This window comes from Electrona antarctica (assembly GCF_951216825.1).
Source record: "Electrona antarctica genome assembly, chromosome: 5".
In the NCBI taxonomy this organism is placed as follows: Eukaryota; Metazoa; Chordata; class Actinopteri; order Myctophiformes; family Myctophidae; genus Electrona; species Electrona antarctica.
Window position 1 is genome coordinate 6,196,906 of NC_136810.1, and position 21,555 is coordinate 6,218,460.

Consider the following 21,555-nt stretch of genomic DNA (forward strand, 5'->3'; position numbering starts at 1 on the left):
AGGCAGAATGTCTGCCTTGATTGGTCCAATGAGGCATAAGCATCCTTTAAATTGTGTCTGCTATTCGTAGTAAAGTGTTTGCATTAATACATACATGGGGTCGACTCGTGTTTTAACCATGATATTTAGTAGGGATGCACGATTATGAAATTATGACCGATCTCCGATTTATTTGCAGGGTCATATCTGCCAATACCGATTCTGACTGATTCCGATATTATACAGAGGACCACAATTGAAACAAGCCTAGGGGCTTGGCCCAAAGCCTGTTAATAAAGTAATCAATCAATCAATAAATAGCAATAGCCTATACTCTCTTCAAAGTGTCTGTTTTCACAACTGAATGCCTACTGAATGAGATGAGTACACAAATTAAATTTATATATTTTTTTAATTTAATATTTTCTTTGCTGGTAAAAAATGATTAAATCTATTATTTTGAGACCATACCGATATGGCCAATTCCGATTATGCTACAGATTAATCGTGCATCATCATTAGTAGTGCACAAGTTGTAACTAAGTACCCACTACGTTACAATAGCCTAGGCTTAATTCTAATGTACCCTTGTGCACCAAACACTAGTCACTATTGTCTACTGCGCTGTCCCGTATTGAGTAACGCATGATATTGAATGGTTCTGTGTATTATGTGATATTGTTTATGTACTGTTTACTGTAAAGTTTGGCGCTGTGAAACTAACAGGCTTGATTGCAGGACAGACAGATTGCAGGATAACAGCCAAAGGTTTTCGGGCCAAAAGATCTATTTTATTTCCTGATGCGTCTACCGGCTGCCATGCCTTTGGTGTATAACACCCACAAGGAAATGTGTAAAACAAAACACTCTGTTTTGTTTTACGTCATCGCAGAGGCTGTCCTTGTCTGAATGCTTGTGTGGATGACTGATTTATCCTATGTGCATCGATTAATGCAGGTGTGTAGTCACACCGAGCTCTATTTAAGTTAGACTCAGACAAAGTGTGAGTCTAACAGCCAAGTCGGCCATGATCCTACTCCTTTGAGACATTTATCTTGTTTCATAAATCCCTTCACCTACATACTGTACATATACTGTAGTGTCACAAGATAGACTGATTAGAACTAGCAGATGGCGGCTGGGTTAAGGGATTACTGTTAACTCCCAACGTGCCCTCCATTTGGGCAGGAAGGGTAACGGAGAAGATGAGCGTAACCCTGTGTGCATCACGCAACACACACTCACTCTGGGCTGAGTCACATGCGCTCTGTCTGCACAGCAGCTGACGGACTGGATTGCACTGCTAACAGTGAGCCTGTGAGGCTTTGCGGATGCTGGGTTTACTGACCTCTGCCAACGCACCTTAGGTCTCCTTTTAGCTTACCATGCTGGTTATATTTTGGTATATATACCTTGCAGCTCGGAGCTTCACTGAACAAGCAAGCAAGTATACCATGTTTGTTGTTTGTTTTTTTGGGGTGAAGTCTGGGTGAAGTCTGCAGGAGGGTGATGTCTGAGACGAGCCTGTTTTCTTGTATAAATAATGGATTCCTGTGTCAGAAAGGAGTCACTCACAGCCTCCATTAGTGTTAAATGAATCAAATGTCAACTTTAATCTCTAATCCCTAGAAATGCGTCTGTCCTCCAAAGAGCTACAGGAGAACGCTATAGGCCTATGATGTCCTGAATGCAGTATTTATGAAGTTTTATAAAGTAGAGAGAGAGTAGCACATCTTGTCCCGGCTGTGTTTGTGTGACATCCAACACTTGTCTGAGGACATGTCTGGCACCGACATTTTGTCTTTTATCTCTCCCTCTGTGGCTGCCCCCCCCCCTTTGCTCACTCACTGTCCTCTCACTCTAGCACTGAAAATGGCCTCAATTCTGCAGCAGCTGCTCACCCCACTGTTCAGTGGTGAGGTTGAACCCCCCAGGAACAAGGTGACAGTGGTGGGGGTTGGCCAGGTGGGCATGGCCTGTGCTGTCAGCATCCTGCTCAGGGTAAGAGTCCCCCCTATTAGCCTCCCTAGTGTCACAGGAAGGGCACCAGGTAAAATCTGGTGTGTCTAACTCTCAAATTGTAGTCAGTTTTTATATGCCGGATTTCACTGTGTAATTTCCAGGCTGACAACAGATTACCTTGTCTGAGGGTCTGTCTGGGTATTATGCTGCCACTCTCTCCTTGTTGGTGTGGTTAGAATGGCAGGTAACACACTCACCTCGTTCTGTTGTAGTTCAACACAATTTAATTTAGATTAATGTGGTAGTATCAGTAGTAAGTTGTAATAGTACTGCTCTGTGAAATGTGCAGTAATAACCATGAATATAGAGGGTATGGGCGTGACATCATCATACCCAGATGTAATGCGGGAACGCCTACTGAGTGGCAAAAACGACTTTCTGGCCTTGACAGCCCATAAACAGGAAAGTCCTATCTAATTGCATTAAATGTTAGACAACATTAAACTCACTTTGCCACTCGGTTTTCCACTCACTTTATGCAAGCGCATACCCTCTATAGAGGTTAGGTCAGGTGCAGCTTTGTTCATTTATCCATTTACTGCAAAAAACAATAATGAGTTGTGTAGGTATTCTGGTATGAGGACATCAGTGAGCTGTGAAGTGGACTTTGTCTGTCCTTTTTACCTCTATAATTGTGTCCATAGGGAGATTATAATGTGATGTGATTGAGCCCAGTGTTTACATTTAAGACGTCCTGTGGTGTGTATGCAGGAACTGGCTGATGAGCTGGCCCTGGTAGACGTGATGGAAGACAAGCTGAAAGGAGAGATGATGGACCTGCAGCATGGAAGCCTCTTCTTGAAGACCCCCACGATCAGGGCAGACAAAGGCACGTTTATAACTGTTGAAGAAATGAAAAGATCCGCACACCAATTCATGCTCCCAAAATATCTTTACCATTCAGTAAAGACATTTTGGGAGCATTAATTGGTGTGCAACATCCACAAGATACTTCATCTTGTGGCCATTTCGCTTGGTCTTCTACTGAAAACTGAAACTTGTATTGGTGCTTGAATCCTGTCAGTAAAATAGCTGCATGGTTCAGCTAAATTCCTGCACAATAGACTTGAACAAAAGTCTGGCATTTAACCTACTGTATGATCAGTGGACAACTGTATACCCTCCTTGTGTATTCCTTCATCTCCATACATCTGTCACCTCCTCCTAGATAACCTTGCAGCACCAGTTCAACTCCACTTTCTCTCCTCTCTTCAGACTACTCTGTCACAGCTAACTCCCGCATCGTGGTGGTGACAGCTGGAGCCCGTCAGCAGGAGGGAGAGAGCCGACTCAACCTGGTCCAGAGGAACGTTAACATCTTTAAACACATCATCCCCCAAATAGTCAAACACAGCCCTAACTGCATCATCATTGTGGTGTCCAACCCAGGTACCGTTGATGTATCATGTAACCTTAGCTTTATTTAACCAGGGAAAAGCCATTTGAGCCCTTTCTCAAGGCAGACCTGGCCAAGAAAGGTAGCAAAACATAATTTAAAAGTTACATTGACACAAATTATGACAAAACTTTGTAATTAACCCATTCTGGAAGGGAACCCCTTTTGGTGTTTTAACTAAGCATTATGTAATACTTTAGCTATTTAAAAATATCAGATCTACAAGCTCATAGCGCGCCACCGAGTGGCACGCTACGAGCTTGTAGGTCTGATATTTTGTTTTAATTGTGAAAATGCGGCGCAAATCTTTGAATATATACTTTACTACTTTCTACTTTCAGAAGACTTTTTTATTTTATTTCGACGTCAGGCCTAAATGGGTTAATATTATAAAATATCTTAAAATGAAACAGCCTATTGGAAACATCTACACTCCCAATCAGGGTCTTGAAATCCTAAGGAATGCAGATAGACTATAATACAGCTCACGTTGCTTTCCCACCCGCAGTTGATATTCTCACCTATGTCGCCTGGAAGCTGAGTGGTCTGCCAAAGCACCGCATCATTGGCAGCGGCACCAACCTGGACTCAGCCCGCTTCCGCTTCCTGATGGCTGACAAACTGGGCCTCCACCCCAGTAGCTTCAACGGCTGGATCCTGGGAGAGCACGGAGACACCAGCGGTAAGACCTCACTAGACTAACATTATCCTAACAAAAGATTCAACTTGATGTTTTCTATCTGTGGACAGTGGACTGGAGAATGAACTACATTGAATGCCTCAACTCCTACGTTCCAAGTGCTTGTCAGGGTGGTCCTCAGTTCAAATATGATTATTTTGGGGGGTTGTGGCCTGAAAATGTTGAGAACCACTGGTTCTCAACTGGTGTTAGATAGATAGATAGATTACATACAGACGTACATACATTAAAAATCCACTAATAACTAGTGGTACCGAAAAGGTGAAGGCAGAAGCCGAGGCTTATTGCGCCTACCCTTTTTGAATAACTCAAGTTACACAAAGCAGAGAATATTGTCAGACATAGATTTCATTTTTTTTAAACTATAAAGTTCTGGCCATTGATTGTGAGAAATCTAAGAAATCTAAGCCGGGCTTAGATTTGGCCTATATTATGAAAAAGAAGAAAAAACCCAAAAAACAGACAAAAACAAACAAATGTTTTTAAAGAAGAAAAAATAAAGTGTTGATGAGGTAGAGGTTCCTGTGTGTTTCAGTGCCTGTGTGGAGCGGAACCAATGTAGCCGGAGTCAACCTGCAGACATTGAACCCTGACATCGGCACTGACCTCGACACTGAGAACTGGAAGGAGACACACAAAATGGTGGTGGACAGGTTGGGAAATATTCACTAAAGCATAATTTTATACTCACTATAATTCAATCGATTAATCAATAGTCAAGGGGGGGCGACGTTTTTTCTTTCTTAAAAATAACAAAAAAGCATTATTGTGGATTTAAAAAAAAATCTGTCATGTCGGATACAGCAAAATGTACACATATGTTTATTCATTGCTGCATCAATACAAAATAAAAAGAATCTGTCATCATCCACAGAAATCTTGCCTCAATCAGGCTAATGATAAGCGATACCATTACCATCAATACCAATAATGCAGGCACACGTTGGTAGGCCTGTAGCCCTCAGTAGGCCTGTAGCCCTCAGTAGGCCTGTAGCCCTCAGTAGGCCTGTAGCCCTGTACTCAACACTGCACCATAGCATTCAAGTCACCTGCACAAAATAAATGGTAGTTAATTATGTGCAGGGTTTGGATGACAATATAGCCTTTGCAACAGATTTTCTTTTTATTAAAAGAATATATACAAAGTTTTGAATCGATTTTGATCCTATTAATGAATAGGACCCACCCCTAATCACACGATAGATAGTGTCACTTGCCGAAAAGAACAGCTCTTCTAAGTTGAACACTCCGGCAAACGGCTGTATGCTGCTATATTCAGTACAAACTCTCAGGTTCCATCAGGTAGGTCCAATGCATAGATTTGGGGGGTTTCTCAGTGTAGGAACATTATTTGCTTTTTTTTCAGCCATTATTGAGGTAGTTCCAGTGGGTCTCCAAGTGATAGTTAGGATCCAAATGGACCCTTATAGCCTGGTCTGTAGGCGTAACTCTGACGATGTACAAATGGAACCAAGATTGGCTCAATTTTTACAGTTATGGTATGGGGTCCTTGGCACAATCAATGCATACCAAACTTGGAATCCATGAAGTTAAAATGATTGAGATGGTGTATACTAGTCAAGACTTAGGTTTGCAATGTGTTTACTTCAGTGCATATGAGGTCATCAAACTGAAAGGCTATACCAACTGGGCCATTGGACTGAGTGTGGCTGACCTGACAGAGAGCCTGATGAGGAACATGAACCGGATCCATCCAGTCTCCTGCATGGTCCAGGTGAACACACACACACACACACACACACACACACACACACAAACACAAACACACACACACACACACACACACACACACACACACACACACACACACACACACACACACACACACACACACACACACACACACAGGGTCTGTGAGACTGTGTGTTTCTGGAGTAACTTATGCAAACTATGTGTGACGCTGATCAGTCGCAAACCACCAGATGTCTTGCGCACACTGCCAGTAGGCCACATTATAATTGTTATATTGTAAGTCTATAGGGCTCTGTTTTGTCTGAAGCCTTACCCACATTTGGAGTCATATGTCATAGATACGTCATCATAGCTGACTGGTGTCATAGATGGCTCGTCATAGGCTGGACACATGAGAAACAAGCCTTTTGCACAGGGAGGACCAAACTATGGCCAAACGTGTAGCAGAAAAAACACTGTCTTAACCCATTTAGGCCTGACATCGAAATAAAAAAAAATGTATTCTAAATCCTGACAGTTTTCTGAAATACCTACAGTATGTTTCCATAGTGGTGCTCAATATTTCATGTCAAGGACCCCAAACATTGGCCACCGACCCCCATCTGAAAATATGTTGTTCCAGGGACCCCCCCACGGAAGCAAAGATTTGAGTTAAAAAACGTTCGCTCTGAAAGAATATATATTCAAAGATGTGCGCAACATTTTTACGATTTTTCAAAAATAGCAGACCTACAAGTTCATATATAGCGTGCGCTATGAACTTGTAGGTCTGCTATTTTTGAAAAATCGTAATCTGCTATTTTTCAATAGCTAAAGTATAACATAATGCTTAAAACACCAACAGGGGTTCCCGTCCAGAATGGATTAAAAATAATCACACTTGTGTGAAGTGAGGGGCGCATCACTTCTTTATACAAACATTGTAATATGTTTGTTTAGTGCTCTAAATACTAGTAATGGTCAAGAGGTACACGCGTCGCACATCCACACATTTCAACGGGTGCAGGATCCAAAAATGTAACTAAGAGGAGGTACGCACACCGTTTTGGGAGCTTTGAAAACGGTGTGCGGATCTCCTCTCTCCTTTCTCAGTGCCCTAAATAAACATTAAAAGTCCATAGACTTGGTTGTACTCTGTTTAAAGTGCTCTAAACAAACAACAATGTCCATAGACTTGGCTGCCAGATGTTGGAGGGGCTAGTAGCACCCTCAAAGATCTGAGATTCTTTATTGGGAATAGCCTGGACACATCATGACGTGTGAGATCTACATTGGAGCCATTCTGTGTTCCCATGTGGATCCCGCGATCCACATGATTCAATGTTTGGTAATCATCAGTAATGCCTCCATTACTGGGTAAAGGCAAATAATAGAACGGCTAGAACAGCGTAAGGTGAGTCAGAAAATGTCATCACTTTACTAAAAGGCAGCCTTTAAAACCTGGAAAAGACCACAGTCTCATGATGTTTAAAAAATCCCAAGTAATCTAATATTGAAATATTTGCCCAGCGTACGGGTAGCCATAGTCAGTGGGTCAAAAACGTCTGGGTTTCCGCGGCTAGTGGGTCTCAAGCAGTGTTGTTTTTGGCAGCAAATTTTGATTTTAGTTTTAGTCATAGTCTCTTGAATAGCTTTCATTTAGTTATAGTCACATTTTAGTCACCTGGAATGTTTTAGTGTTTAGTCTAGTTTTAGTCGACTAAATATCATAAGATTTTAGTCTATAATCTACAGTTAATTTAGTCGACTAAAATGTATTTTGGTGGGCCTTGATGCCGTCGTAATGACTGATTTTACACTTGCTGAAAATAGCCGATCTACAAGCTCACAACGCGTCGCAGCGCCACGCGTTGTGAGCTTGTAGATCGGCTATTTTCAGCATGCAACCAAGTGTAAAAGGACTTGTACTGTATCTCTCCCTTCCTAACATTTTAGTCTAGTTTTTATTTGTTGACGAAATTGTCACTATATTTAGTCATCATAGCTTAGTTTTCATTCGGTTTCCGTAGTTTTCGTCAGTGAAAAAAGTTAGTCGACGAACATTTTTCGTCTTAGTTTTAGTCGACGAAAACAACACTGGTCTCAAGCTGTTTATTTTCACCAACAGGGAATGCATGGGATTGAAGATGAGGTTTATCTGAGTCTGCCCTGCGTGCTGAACAGCAACGGTGTGGCCAGCGTTGTCAACATGACTCTGAACGAGGACGAGGTGTCCCAACTGCAGGAGAGCGCCGCCACATTGTGGGGCATCCAAAAGGAACTGAAGGATGTTTAACTGAACACTAGGGGGAAACATACCTACTAGGCCAGTCAATCTAGGATTTGACCCAAAATAAATTGCAATAGTAATCGTTCAAGGTTTTTTTAATGATCCTCAGGGTCATCCAAATAACATTAAAATGTGATTATTATATACATTTTGGATCATGGTAAATTCATGGCATGAATTATGCTTTAAGTAGCATCTGACATGTCAAACTAGGGGTTATTCATGATTCTGAATTAAACTAATTGCAAGCATTAGTTTTTCACGAAAAACACTCCTTGGGCTAAAAACGACCATAGCGGTCTTCACAAATGTGATGAGGTGGCTATAGCCTGACATTTTTGCCTTATATAGGTTTTCAATGGTACCCCAACATTCAACCCCTGAATTTACCATGATTACAATGTATATACGTAATAATCCAATTTTAATGTTATTTGGATGACCCTAAATCTTGAACAACTATATATACAAATATTGCAATTTCTTTTGGGTCACGTCCCTTTTTAGCTTCTATTGACTGGCCTAGCTATACTGTATACCTAACCCTACTTTGCAGAAGGCACTAAATAGCATACAGCTTGCACCGTGTCTGTCTGTCTATCCACCACCCTAGATTCCTATTTATGTGGGTTGTTAATCCAATAAATCTTGTAGGTTTCAAAATGTGAAATAAATGTATTTGATAAATAAATGTGTTAATAAACCAGTGTTGGCACTTGAATAGGTTACATGCTGTTTAATTGTTCATTGCTATTAAATGAATGTGAAGTCCAGCCATGTTTCGAATGAAAGGGTTTTGGTGCTCCACAGTTTGATTCTGAGGAAGACCTTTGTCGAAACATCAGTAACTTCTGCAATAAGTGAGTAAGTAGCAATAAACGTGCAAAACCAAGGGCTCTGGTGTCTTACTTTGGATAGTCTACCGGTATTATAAGTTGAAAGTTCCCAGTTAAGGTTTTTGATCACAACTTGTCTGTTTGTATCTTCAGTGGTTGAAGTGAACTTACATTACATTACATACATTATGATTCTGAACTTGGTATAGTCCTTCCTGGTGACCTTAGTTTGACTCGAATAAAGCTGGAGGCAGCCATTCCAAATTGAATTTTTTGTGCATGGATAGTATCTAGTATCTACTGTCACGGATCCCATTCACATGATTGATGGCTCATTGGACTCAGGAGACATCTTTGAAGAATACGGATATGATATGCTATGCCCTGCCCATGTATCAGATTTTTCTGATTGGTTGTCTGGTTTAGTGCAATCTCGGAACTCATTAGCGATGTGTGAGTCAACAGTCTGTCTCGAGAGTAGGTTTGTTATAATCTGTGCATGTTACATACCCAGGAATTAAAGCAGTTAAAAAATAAAAGACAAGTTTGCACTACTAAAGAAAGGAGCCCCACCACGCTAGTGTACCGGTATTGTATCATTCTAAACCAGGGGTGGACAACTTTCATGGAAAGGGCCACTATATTTCCAAACTTATTCCAGAGGGCCACACTAACCCTTATTCCAGAGGGCCACATTGCATATTGTTGCTGTCAGGCAGAAACTTGTCTCCATATTTGAATCTTTTTCGTAAATAATGCCCAACTTTGTCATTCTGTCACACAAAAGAAGCAATCTTGAATTATTTTTTAAATTGGAATTGTGAAAAGTAACATTTAATTTCAATGTAGTTATACTTAAGTTAACTTTATGAACTTAAATACAAATACATGGGACATATTTGATGGCCTTCCTTGCCATTTGGCCTTTGTGCCCTCTATACTACCAAACAAACGCTATGTGACCCTAAGAATTGCACTATTTTGTTTGAAATGACATGCCCAAAATAGGACCACCAAGGTCAATGCCCAAAATATAAGCACACCAGGGTTAATGTGGTTAAGAAAAGTATGAAATGCTCGACTGAGGCAGAAATTAAAAATCAAACTTTATTTCAAGTATGTATTTACAAAAGTTACATCCACTAAAAATGTCTCTCTGACAAAGTTCATGTTTAAATAGAAAGCGATTCATAAAGTAGAGTTGTAGCGAGACCAATCAGAGAGGTCTGCTGTGTATCTCCACAGCAGCTCATTTTGATCTTGATCACTTGGAGCAGAAACTGGTTCATGTAACAGCTGTACAACATTTCAGTAACACTCCATTTCCAGTTGAGGAAACAAAAACGGAAAACGTTTCTCAAAAAGAAACAACGTTCAGGCTCCCGGTTGCTTTCATCGAGTCGTCCAAGTATCCAGTGGTTGGTCCCAACATGTCCGTTTTTAAATCAGTGGATAAACGAGTAGGGGATGATGAAAGAAAATGGAAGCGGACTTTGGGCCTAAAAAAAAAATCGCAGTGATAATGATAAACAATTTCCTTTTAACAAAGGAAACTTCATGTCAGTCAAATGTCCAAAGGAATACTTTTCACCCATGATGTAAGAAAAGGGCCTGGATTCACAGTCTTGACCTATACTACTGGCTTTGGAGGGTAAGGGCCAAAGTCAGTTGTAGGCGAGTTGTGCCTCCTGCAGCTACAGCTCATTGTTATACCATGTTGTTGCTCTCGCCAACTTTGTCTACCAACTGAAAGGTAATAAGAATGAGACAAACACAATTAAACAAACTGCAATCTCCACAATATATACAGTAAGTATAGTGCTTCTGTCAACCACTTTGACTGTTCTTAAAAAGTGCTACACAAATAAAGAATATTATATTTTAGCATTAGCTTGTCACATGCACTGATGAGAACCATGATGGATGCCGTTTTAATGCAATACAATGATATGCATTCATCCTTATTTTGTTTGACTCTTCAAGAATCAAGAGGGGTGTACAGGTACAAGTAGCGACATGTTGGAGTAACAAGGTCTAAAAGCATAACAATGTCCAACTGAGATAATACTGGACCTGTAATGAAAATGTATAAAATAAAGAAACAATATTAAAATAATTAAAAAGTTTAAGAATAGGTTAAGTCACACCAACTCTTAAAATCCTCTTAACAGCAATGTGGATGTGCAATGGGGAATGCACAGAATTGGGGGAGTTATAATAGAATTGACAATGAAGATATGCACACACACACACACACACACACACACACACACACACACACACACACACACACACACACACACACACACACACACACACACACACACACACACACACACACACACACACACACACACACACACACACACACACACACATTGATGGACTTGGTATATGAATCGGCGGCAGTGTCTCAAGAGAGATACATATGTGAAATTCAGAACGGCATGCGTTTCCAGTTCAAATACATATGTGAAATTCAGAACGGCATGCGTTTCCAGTTCAAATACATATGTGAAATTCAGAACGGCATGCGTTTCCGGTTCAAATTCGCTGTCAAACCAATAAAACAGGGCTATGGGAAAATGAACAGGAAATGTTTATGCCCTCTAACCTTTGGGGAACCTTGGGACTACAGTTATGCAACATAATCAAGTCACCACAGGCACCACCTTTAAGCTTTTAGGATCGCAAGTACAGTGGATTCTAAATCATAATACTTACACTGCTGATCCCTGGTAAGTTGAGCAAGGACCCCAGTACAGGCACCCGCCTGATGAAACCGATAGCCACTGGGAAGAATCCCCTGTTGAGGGGAAAAAAGGTGAGGTCAAAATCTCAAATGTCACAGGATGTACTAGGCTAGCTCTGGTCCATAGCCTTCTACTGCTTCGGACCAGAGCTAGTACTAGGCTAATACTGAAACAGCACTCATTTGCAACTGAGCTGACCTAAATAAGAGGAAGAACCCATAGATTTCCAGGACCACTCCAACGATGGGCCAGCCGATGAGAACCACGATCACTCCTCCCAGGAAGAAGCCTGTGGCTTTAGCTTTGTGTCTCTGGAAGAAGAATCTAAAGGTCCGCTCCAGTCCAATGACAAACGACAGGCCTGCGACAAAGAGGATCTACATACATACGGTATACACAAAATAAGTTGTGTGAAACATCTAGCCCCCAATACGTTCCCCCAGTCCCTACGCTCATTCTGTAGCTCGGCCTCGGAGCTCCCACTCCTCCCACTGGGAGGAGACCCTGGGGCAGACCAAGGCGCAGTTGGAGGAAATACATCGACTCACTGGCCTTGGAACGTCTCGGAATCCCCCAGGAGGAAGTCACTAATGTTGCTTTGGAGAGGGAAGTCTGGAGCACTCTGGTGGAGCTATTGCCCCCGCGACCCGACTACGGATAAGCGGTTGAAGAGGGATGGATGGATGGCCTCGGAGCTACTGAATGTGCGTAGGGACTGAAGGAACGTATTGGGGGCTATGAAACATCATGATATGCGTTTCCAAATTGGCACTGGATACAACAAATACAAAATAGGAGATGGGCATACAGTACAGTGATCTGTTCAAAGAAATTGATACGAAGATAAGAAGATGCACACGAACAATCAGATAATCATATTTACGCGGTCGTAATAATCAGATCATGAACAGACTTACATTTCCAATGGCCAGGAGAGCTGTGTCAAAAAACAGCATCATCCCAAAGAAGAGGAAAAACACCCCGAAACCCGTCAATCCCATACCGATTTCTGTAGATTGAAATAAGTTTTAGAACCAACAAAGTCACAACACAAAGCTTAGCTACAACAAGTGCATTAACCCTACACAGTGACCCAGACCCACCACCAGAACACTGTACTAATTCATTCATTCATGCTAAAGTTAGCACGCCTAATAGCAAATCAGAACTTCCATAAAATGCGTCTTACTTTGTGAATCCGTAAGAGAAATCATCTTGACCGCGGGCAATTGGCAAATCACCAGAAGACTGTTTAAAATAAAAAATAAATATTTGTTGAACTAGCACACAACACAGTCTCTAAAAACTACTATCTGCCGATGATGTGATGATCGCAGCCAGAAACTGGGCTGGCGCCACGTCTTCCGGAACCACGCACGCACGTCGCATTCACGCATTTGAACATCTTCGTGAATCGCAACTGCGCAGATTTTTCGCAGATATAGTGTTTATCTCAGGTTTTGTAGCCTACTGGATATGTATTATTGTTGTTGTTGTTGTTCTTGCAAGTTTTCTCATCCAAAATGCAGCTCAATTAATGGTTTCGTGATGTGTTGAAAAATAACAAGCTATTTCAGATGTCAAAACAAACCGGAGTTGGGGTGATGTATGGACTACAACTCCCATGTTCCTCCAACGAGGAAGAAGAACTGACTGTCTGCCTCTCGTCGCCGCATAACAAGATCCATATACCATAACTCTATGAACAAGATAGGTACACACGAAAAGCAGAGTTTGTTGAGACTAGAGGAGCTTTTGTGGAAACGCTCGGGGTTCTGTTCGCCAGAATGTAATTGATCAGGGATCCACTTCAAGGCGTAAAACATATTCATTTAGAATTTCAAATCATGTCTCCTTTTTTTGCAATTATTCTGGTCTTTGTTGGATGTTGTAGCAACGTGGTGTTTCTGGAGCTACTTGTAAGGTCAGTGATGTTTTTTTTAACTATATTTGACCACTTAAGCTAAATATTTGTGTCTGTTGCATTTGCTGAATACGAAATCTGATGACAACGTTTTTTGACGAGGCAAGAATTTGTCATTAACTTGCTCACTTGCTTACTTTTTAACCCACACCTTTTTTCTTTCCTAGTATACATTTTGTTATAACATTAACAACTACACTAGCTTCTACATTTGACAAATTTTAATATTATTTTGTGCATAATTTATTTTGAATTTTTGACTTAAAAATAATTTTATATATACACACACACACACACACACACACACACACACCCACCCCGTATTCATTTACATGACATTCTCCTGCAGAGAACATCCAGGATGTGGGAACATTGTGACATTCGCTCAGTTTGCATTCATCGCATTGGAGGGGTTCATCTTTGAGACAAACTTTGGGAGGAAGAAACCATTTATCCCTATAAGGTATGACTGTGACATCTCACCGATTCCGTTTGAGAATCCTGTCATCATGGAGAAGATTGAACATGGACACTAAATGCTTCTTGAATCTCTTATTTTCCAGGAACTATGTGATTATGGTGACCATGTTCTTCACGGTCAGCGTGGTCAATAACTATGCGCTCAATTTCAACATATCTATGCCACTGCACATGATCTTCAGATCTGTAAGTACTGTTCTTGTGATTTCAAATCATCTGTTGTCATTCTGACAGCTCTCCGCTACTAGACAGAAATAGACAGACCTTTATTGTGCCAACTTGGAGAACACGATGACATGTGAGTGATGAGATAGGTAGTAGAGTAGGTGAGATAGGATATATAAAACATGATGTGGTACAAACTCTGCCTAGGCATAGCATACCGTTTCCAGTCCTGATAAGTAGAAGAGCACGACAAAAACACATCAATTTGATGACACCGTTTAGTGAGTAAGAACAATGTATTTACTGATACTGGTCTGGGATGTGTTTCAAGCCTCATGCATTTTCCAACTGTATATTTGATTTTCATCTCAAATATCTACCACCAATAGGTGGGCCTAATCTCTCTTCGACTAATGTCTTGTGTTCCTGTCTTCATAGGGGTCATTAATAGCTAACATGGTCATGAGTATAATCATTCTGAAGAAAAGGTACCCCTCTACATATAACTTAACTTGTCAAGCTGGTCATAACTTGCCTTAAAGCTACAATCCTGAAGTTGCATGTCACTCCCGACGTAGTGAGGTATTTTGCTACTACAGTATGTCCAAAGTACAATAAAGTTAGTGTTGCATCTAGTGTCCAATCCAGTGTGCCATCTACTACTGCTTCAAATACCTTTTTTGACATTGTCAAACCAGCAGGTATCATACTTAACCCATTCAGGCCTGACGTCGAAATTTAAAAAAAAAAAGTTTTCTAAATCATGACAATTTTCGGAAAGATTTGAGGCACATTTTAACGATTTTAAAAAAATAGCAGACCTACAAGTTCATAGCGCGCCACTCGGTGGCGCGCTATGAGCTTGTAGATCTGCTATTTTTCAATAGCTAAATTATAACAATGTTTAAAACACCAAAAGGGGTTCCCGCCCAAAATGGGTTAATGGTTAATGTGGTTAAACGCTAACGTGACATGGATGCGTTCCAGGTCTCAATGGATTAACACCAGAGTCCAAATGTCTACCCCCCAGTCTGTCTGTCTCAAACAGGTGCTTAATGCTATTAAGATGCAAGGCTGCAATAAACTTGTTACAGAATTCCTGAAGAGAACAATGTCCTGAATTTCAATGTTCATGAAAGGGTGACTAAAGTGCAATATCGGCACCATATAGGTGAAAATAACATTTTAGTTATAAAGACAAAACTTCAGGATTGTAGCTTCATATTTACTTACTTACTGCATTTGTTTTCCTGTAGTAGTAACACTATCATAGTGCCAGACTGCCAGTAGATCCTATTTCCTAAGCTCATCATTGCTCTTTTTTTATCTTGCAGTTATTCAGCGAGTAAATACTTGTCCATAGTTCTCATTTCTATTGGAATCTTCATATGCACCATTATGTCTGCTAAACAAGTGGTAAGTCACTCACTGATTGTGTGCCATTTTCATGTAATGCAAATTATGCAATAACACAACATACATTGTAACATACACCATACATACAACAAAAGTGATATGCTGATGCTCTATTCCATGTTTTAGTGATTTGTCATTTTGTTTCTGTAGAATGTGGCAAATGAAGCTTCAGAGGAGGAAGGTGTCTATGTGTTCATGCACTGGCTGTTAGGTAAGTTATGGGCTCAATAAGTCTATGAGCAGACGACGTTTCACGTGGATACACTGCTTAGGATGTACTTTAACATCACTTTATAATTCATATTACTCAATGTATTCCATATTCCCCCCTAGGTATAGCCATGCTGACCTTTGCTCTGCTCATGTCTGCAAGAATGGGAATTTTCCAGGAGACATTATACAAGCAATATGGCAAATACCCCAAGGAGGCCCTCTTCTACAATGTGAGTCACCTTTTCAAACATGCAGTTTGACGCTAATTCAGCCTCAATCAGGGCTATTTTTATGTGATAAGGTTTCCCCCCCCCAATCTACTAAGTATCTTGTTGCTTAACCAAGTATGTAGAGATTTCTTAGTGAACAAAGTAATGTGAAAGGTTATGTATCACGTAGTTTTCATACTGAGTTGAGCTATCCTATTCCTATTCCACTTCTCTTCACAGCACTTCATGCCACTGCCTGGGTTCCTGCTTTTGGCCACAGACATTTACAACCACGGCGTGTACTTCAGCCAGAGCAGTAAGATATAAGAGTCAATGTATTGTGTGTGTGTGTGTGTGTGTGTGTGTGTGTGTGTGTGTGTGTGTGTGTGTGTGTGTGTGTGTGTGTGTGTGTGTGTGTGTGTGTGTGTGTGTGTGTGTGTGTGTGTGTGTGTGTGTGTGTGTGTGTGTGTGTGTGTGTGTGTGTGTGTGACAGCTCCTGACTCTGCATGCAGAAGTGGGTGGCAACCTAAACTAACTTGTTTTAGATGTATTAACATCTAAAACACACACGCGTGGTAACGTGCCATCATTAATCTAGAGGATGAGGGCAATGCTTGGAAAGCTGCTCCTAATAATGTGTTATTGCCAGTGTTTACTTATTTATTTATTTGACAGGGACAAAGCTCATTAATCAACATGTCAGTTTTCACCTCAATGTAAATGGGCCGGAGTTAGCCAAAGCTAAATTTCATCTGTAGTCCCTGGGCAGGCTCTTAAAAAATTAATGATAAAAAGAAAGACAGACTGTATAGTGTGCCAGCACACAACACCATGCGTTGATGCCATGTGTGCATATGTGCCAGCAGCACCCAACCCTATGTCCATACAAAAACACAATACAATACAGATAAAAGAAAGACAGAGTGTGTAGTGTGCCAGCACACAACACCATGCATTGATGCCATGTGTGCATATGTGCCAGCAGCACCCAACCCTATGTCCATACAAAAACACAATACAATACAGATAAAAGAAAGACAGAGTGTATAGTGTGCCAGCACACAACACCATGCGTTGATGCCATGTGTGCACATGTGCCAGCAGCACCCAACACTATGTCCATACAAAAACACAATACAATACAGTACAATACAGGAACAGATCAACATGGTACAGGGGACAGAACAACTGCAAAGTGGAGTGAGAAATGACACTGGTTGATGTTTATAATGTACATATATACAGTACAGTGCACAAACGGGAAAGACAGGGGAGAGCTAGGGAGGATGATATACAAAGCAGTGATGCACAGTTTACCATGGTTGTTTGGGATGACTATAAAAGGCTCATCAATATACAGATTATCTGAGGTGTCATAATCTTCCTATGGGGATTTAAGCAGTCATGAGTACATGAAATGACCTTCATCCCCGATTCATAGAGCCCAGTGAGTAAATCCTGTTGGCACCTCGTTAAATTGGTAGTTTTTTACAAAATGTCGAAAAATAAAGAATAACTGTATCACCTTGGAAAATGGTCCGAAATATGATTTTAACATCCACAGTACATCATTATCAATGTTATAAATATACTCTCCAACTTATTGTTTATCTCCAAATGACTCGCCATCACTGGTTTTGTAGCATTTGTAGAAATATTGTGCCTTCACTGTAATTTAAGTTGTAAAAAAGGTCCATATAGCCCAGGCGGTGGCGTAACCGTCTGGGCACCCGACTGGTAATCCAGTCGCAGTGTGCCGCGGGTTCGACTCCCGAGCCCGACACGGCCTTTACTGCATGTCTTCCCCCATCTCTCTCCCGTTTCCTGTCAGCCTACTGTCTGTCCCTTAAAAAACCAATAAAAGGCGTAAGCCGCAAAAAATATCTTTAAAAAAAAAAGTCCATATATGGGCATTCCCAGACCTGTTGTTTCAGCGCGAGGTCTACTACTGGTAGTACCAGTATTTCTGGTAGAGTATGAAGGTTACATTTTTTTACTCTGTCTCTAGCCAGAGATGCTTGGTTTGCTGAGTCAGTATTCATACTTGTAAATGCATGTTTTCTCTCACAGCTCACAGCTCCTGTGCAGGTTCCTGTGATAGGCCTGACCATGTTTTCTCTCACAGCTCCTGTGCAGGTTCCTGTGATAGGCCTGACCATGTTTTCTCTCACAGCTCCTGTGCAGGTTCCTGTGATAGGCCTGACCATGTTTTCTCTCACAGCTCCTGTGCAGGTTCCTGTGATAGGCCTGACCATGTTTTCTCTCACAGCTCCTGTGCAGGTTCCTGTGATAGGCCTGACCATGTTTTCTCTCACAGCTCCTGTGCAGGTTCCTGTGATAGGCCTGACCATGTTTTCTCTCACAGCTCCCGTGCAGGTTCCTGTGATAGGCCTGACCATGTTTTCTCTCACAGCTCCCGTGCAGGTTCCTGTGATAGGCCTGACCATGTTTTCTCTCACAGCTCCCGTGCAGGTTCCTGTGATAGGCCTGACCATGTTTTCTCTCACAGCTCCTGTGCAGGTTCCTGTGATAGGCCTGACCATGCATGTTTTCTCTCACAGCTCCTGTGCAGGTTCCTGTGATAGGCCTGACCATGTTTTCTCTCACAGCTCCCGTGCAGGTTCCTGTGATAGGCCTGACCATGTTTTCTCTCACAGCTCCTGTGCAGGTTCCTGTGATAGGCCTGACCATGTTTTCTCTCACAGCTCCTGTGCAGGTTCCTGTGATAGGCCTGACCATGCCGGTACTGTGGCTGTACCTACTGATGAACATCATTACACAGTATCCTTAAACAAACAAAAACAGTTTTTCCCCTGGCTGTAGTTTCATCTTTAACACTTAATCTTTACTCACTCTACTATATAGTATATGGTTTGTTTTTCATTCTTTTTTTTCCATTTCAATTTTTGTTTTACTTCTATCTAGGTGCTGTCTTTGTCAAATTGTTAGCTAAATGCCTGGTATAGAGCAGTAGTAGTCTGTATTTTCGGTGGTTAGGTGACCACCGAACTACAACATGATGTCACGAGCCGCGGTGAAGAGCAAACCACCGCCACCGCTCCAGCCCTTCTCTCTGTATTTACTCGCCACCGCTCAACGTTATTTCAGCTCCGGTGGTCAGCTCACCACCGGAGCGGTGGTCACCTCACCACCGAAAATCCAGACTATGTATAGGCCTTAAGTGTTTGAAAACAAAAAGAACGTCCTTGGCTGCAGATCGGGCATATTGGTGTGGGACAGCTAGCAGTAACACTCCAGCTTAGACTAAAGTGATATTGGTATCGGTAAATTCCAAATATTATCAAAGTATTTCACAGCACCCCTGGACTTTGACAAACCCTGGCCCTAGAGTGTTATATGTAATATAAAAGCAACACTCTAATTGTCATCGTGTGTGTGTGTGTGTGTGTGTGTGTGCGTGTGTGCGTGCGTGCGTGCGTGCGTGCACGCACTTGGAAGTATTTCTCAAGATGTACTTTTTTTTAAATTCCAGTTGTCTTACTGTAGCAGACCTTAACCCATGTCCTCAGGTATGTGTGCATTCGTAGCGTGTTCGTCCTGACAACAGAGTGTACCTCACTAACGGTAACCCTGGTGGTGACCCTAAGGAAGTTCCTCAGCCTCATCATCTCCATCCTGTACTTCCAAAACGCCTTCACTACCTGGCACTGGGTGGGCACAGCTGTGGTCTTCCTGGGCACGTTGGTCTACACAGAGGTCTGGACCAATGTCCAAAAGGCCCTGCGTGGACCAGACATAAAAGAGAAAAAGGGACAGTGACCTGCAGAATGTGCATTGCATCGTGGATAGTGCCTCTGCACCGACGTGTTCGCCATGGACTGTGATGTTGCGCACAGTAAAACCCCAAGGATCTTACACTTTGTATTACCGGTACTCTATAATTACATTACGCACAGTTTTATTTGGGGTATTGATGTTGTTTTGTATGAGTGATGTTTACGGTGTTGCTCCCATGCATTATGAAGTGTGTGCCATAGTAATGGATGTAAGAAAAACCTACTGTTTAATATTCAGTAGAGATGTCCCGATACTGTATCGGGATCGGCCCTTATTTGTCATATCGGGTCATATCGGTATCGGCGAATATGCCAGTCTAACCACCGATCCGACACAGGGGTAAGGGGTTGATACTATGGCAGGTAAATAAAATGTTGGGACGTGTGGAGTTTGCTTTGGAGTTGCCCAAACTGCAAGTGCACATTTGAGTGATGAGTCTGCTATAAACACAACACGATATATAGCTATAAACACAACATGAGATCACGACACTGGTATCGGTATCGGCTAACACAGAAATTGAGGTATCGGGATCGGATCGGAAGCGAAAAAAGTGTATCGGGACATCCCTAATATTCAGTAATTTCTGTTATTAGCTTACCTCATCAGAACCTCCAACTGCACACTGTGAGAAAGCTGTTGTCTTGTCAGTTTTATGTTTGGTTGGTTATTTATTTAAATCTTTTTTTTTTCTTTCTAATGTGAAAGGAGATTGTGACATGTTCGATGTAATACAAGTTTGGGAATAGGCTTGACACAGTATACTATATGGCAGGGGTGCCCACGCTTTTTGGACTTGAGAGCAACTTTAAAAAATTAATGACCAGCTCAACAAGATCTACCCACTGAATACCATTGCTGAAAATAGTCTATGTCATGGAATAGGTAGTGTTTTTTGTATTTAATTTGTAATGCTACTGATGTTTGTGCACAGCAACACTCTTGAAACTATAAGATTGCATTGTGGGTTTGAGCTGAAAGGCCCTTTTTTTCAATCAATCAAGTAATTTTAATTCAAGTGGCAGATGCAAAAAATATATATTTTTATATTTAAATTAAATATTCTTTAGGGGCATGTCATGCGATCTACCTGCACAGCCTTTGTGATCTACTGGTACATCGCGATCTACCTTTTGGGCACCCCTGCTATATGGGGTTATTGACAAGGCCATGCATATTGTAAACACTTAGCATTTAATATCAGTGTTATATTATCATTGATATTATTACAGACTGGCTTGACATACAGAGGGATAATTATTTAGATTGAAGTCTTGATTTGCTTGTATTAGTTTAGTGTACTGGTAGTTATGTTTAGTTGCTTATAAATTATCGTTGTACTGTCTCAGGATTTTGGACCAATTTGTATCATCAGGAGGAGCCTAGTAAATACTGTAAATGACTAAACAATTTCAATCAACCCTGAATAAAATGAATTAGTAGGCCTACTGTAGTGTAAATTACATGTGCATGCTGAACCAGCAGGAATATAAGGTGTTCAAAAGGCAATAAACTAAATAATAATATAGCTGCACACACATAAAAACTCTAGGATTACAGCCAGGTCATGCCCAGTCTCTTTCTCCCACTGACTAAAACGTGTTCAATAGATTCATCAATTAAGGAGAAAGGTTTCTATTGCGTATCCATTCTGCCTATAGCTTTCTTTTTGTTTATCCACA

At 41.3% G+C, this 21,555-nt stretch overlaps 3 protein-coding genes across 3 annotated transcripts; 2 read left to right on the forward strand and 1 right to left on the reverse strand.

Annotated features, from left to right (window-relative positions):
* The first annotated feature begins 1,848 nt into the window (after positions 1–1,848).
* Positions 1,849–8,521, forward strand: ldhbb (lactate dehydrogenase Bb). Its single transcript, XM_079501360.1, has 7 exons — positions 1,849–1,980; positions 2,713–2,830; positions 3,217–3,390; positions 3,906–4,079; positions 4,633–4,750; positions 5,709–5,832; positions 7,918–8,521. The coding sequence occupies exons 1-7, from the start codon at positions 1,852–1,854 to the stop codon at positions 8,083–8,085; spliced, it is 1,005 nt and encodes a 334-aa protein (XP_079357486.1). The 5' UTR covers positions 1,849–1,851; the 3' UTR covers positions 8,086–8,521.
* Positions 8,522–10,008: 1,487 nt separating this feature from the next.
* Positions 10,009–13,053, reverse strand: golt1bb (golgi transport 1Bb). The gene is made up of 5 exons (XM_079501372.1): positions 12,858–13,053; positions 12,586–12,677; positions 11,867–12,045; positions 11,640–11,721; positions 10,009–10,661 (listed from the first exon to the last, which is right to left on the reverse strand). The coding sequence occupies exons 1-5, from the start codon at positions 12,880–12,882 to the stop codon at positions 10,623–10,625; spliced, it is 417 nt and encodes a 138-aa protein (XP_079357498.1). The 5' UTR covers positions 12,883–13,053; the 3' UTR covers positions 10,009–10,622.
* Positions 13,054–13,317: 264 nt separating this feature from the next.
* On the forward strand, positions 13,318–21,321 carry slc35b4 (solute carrier family 35 member B4). Its single transcript, XM_079501435.1, has 10 exons — positions 13,318–13,592; positions 13,942–14,055; positions 14,156–14,258; positions 14,676–14,725; positions 15,572–15,653; positions 15,804–15,864; positions 15,987–16,096; positions 16,316–16,391; positions 18,781–18,856; positions 19,606–21,321. Exons 1-10 carry the CDS (start codon positions 13,516–13,518, stop codon positions 19,853–19,855), a joined length of 999 nt encoding a protein of 332 aa, XP_079357561.1. The 5' UTR covers positions 13,318–13,515; the 3' UTR covers positions 19,856–21,321.
* Positions 21,322–21,555: the final 234 nt, after the last annotated feature.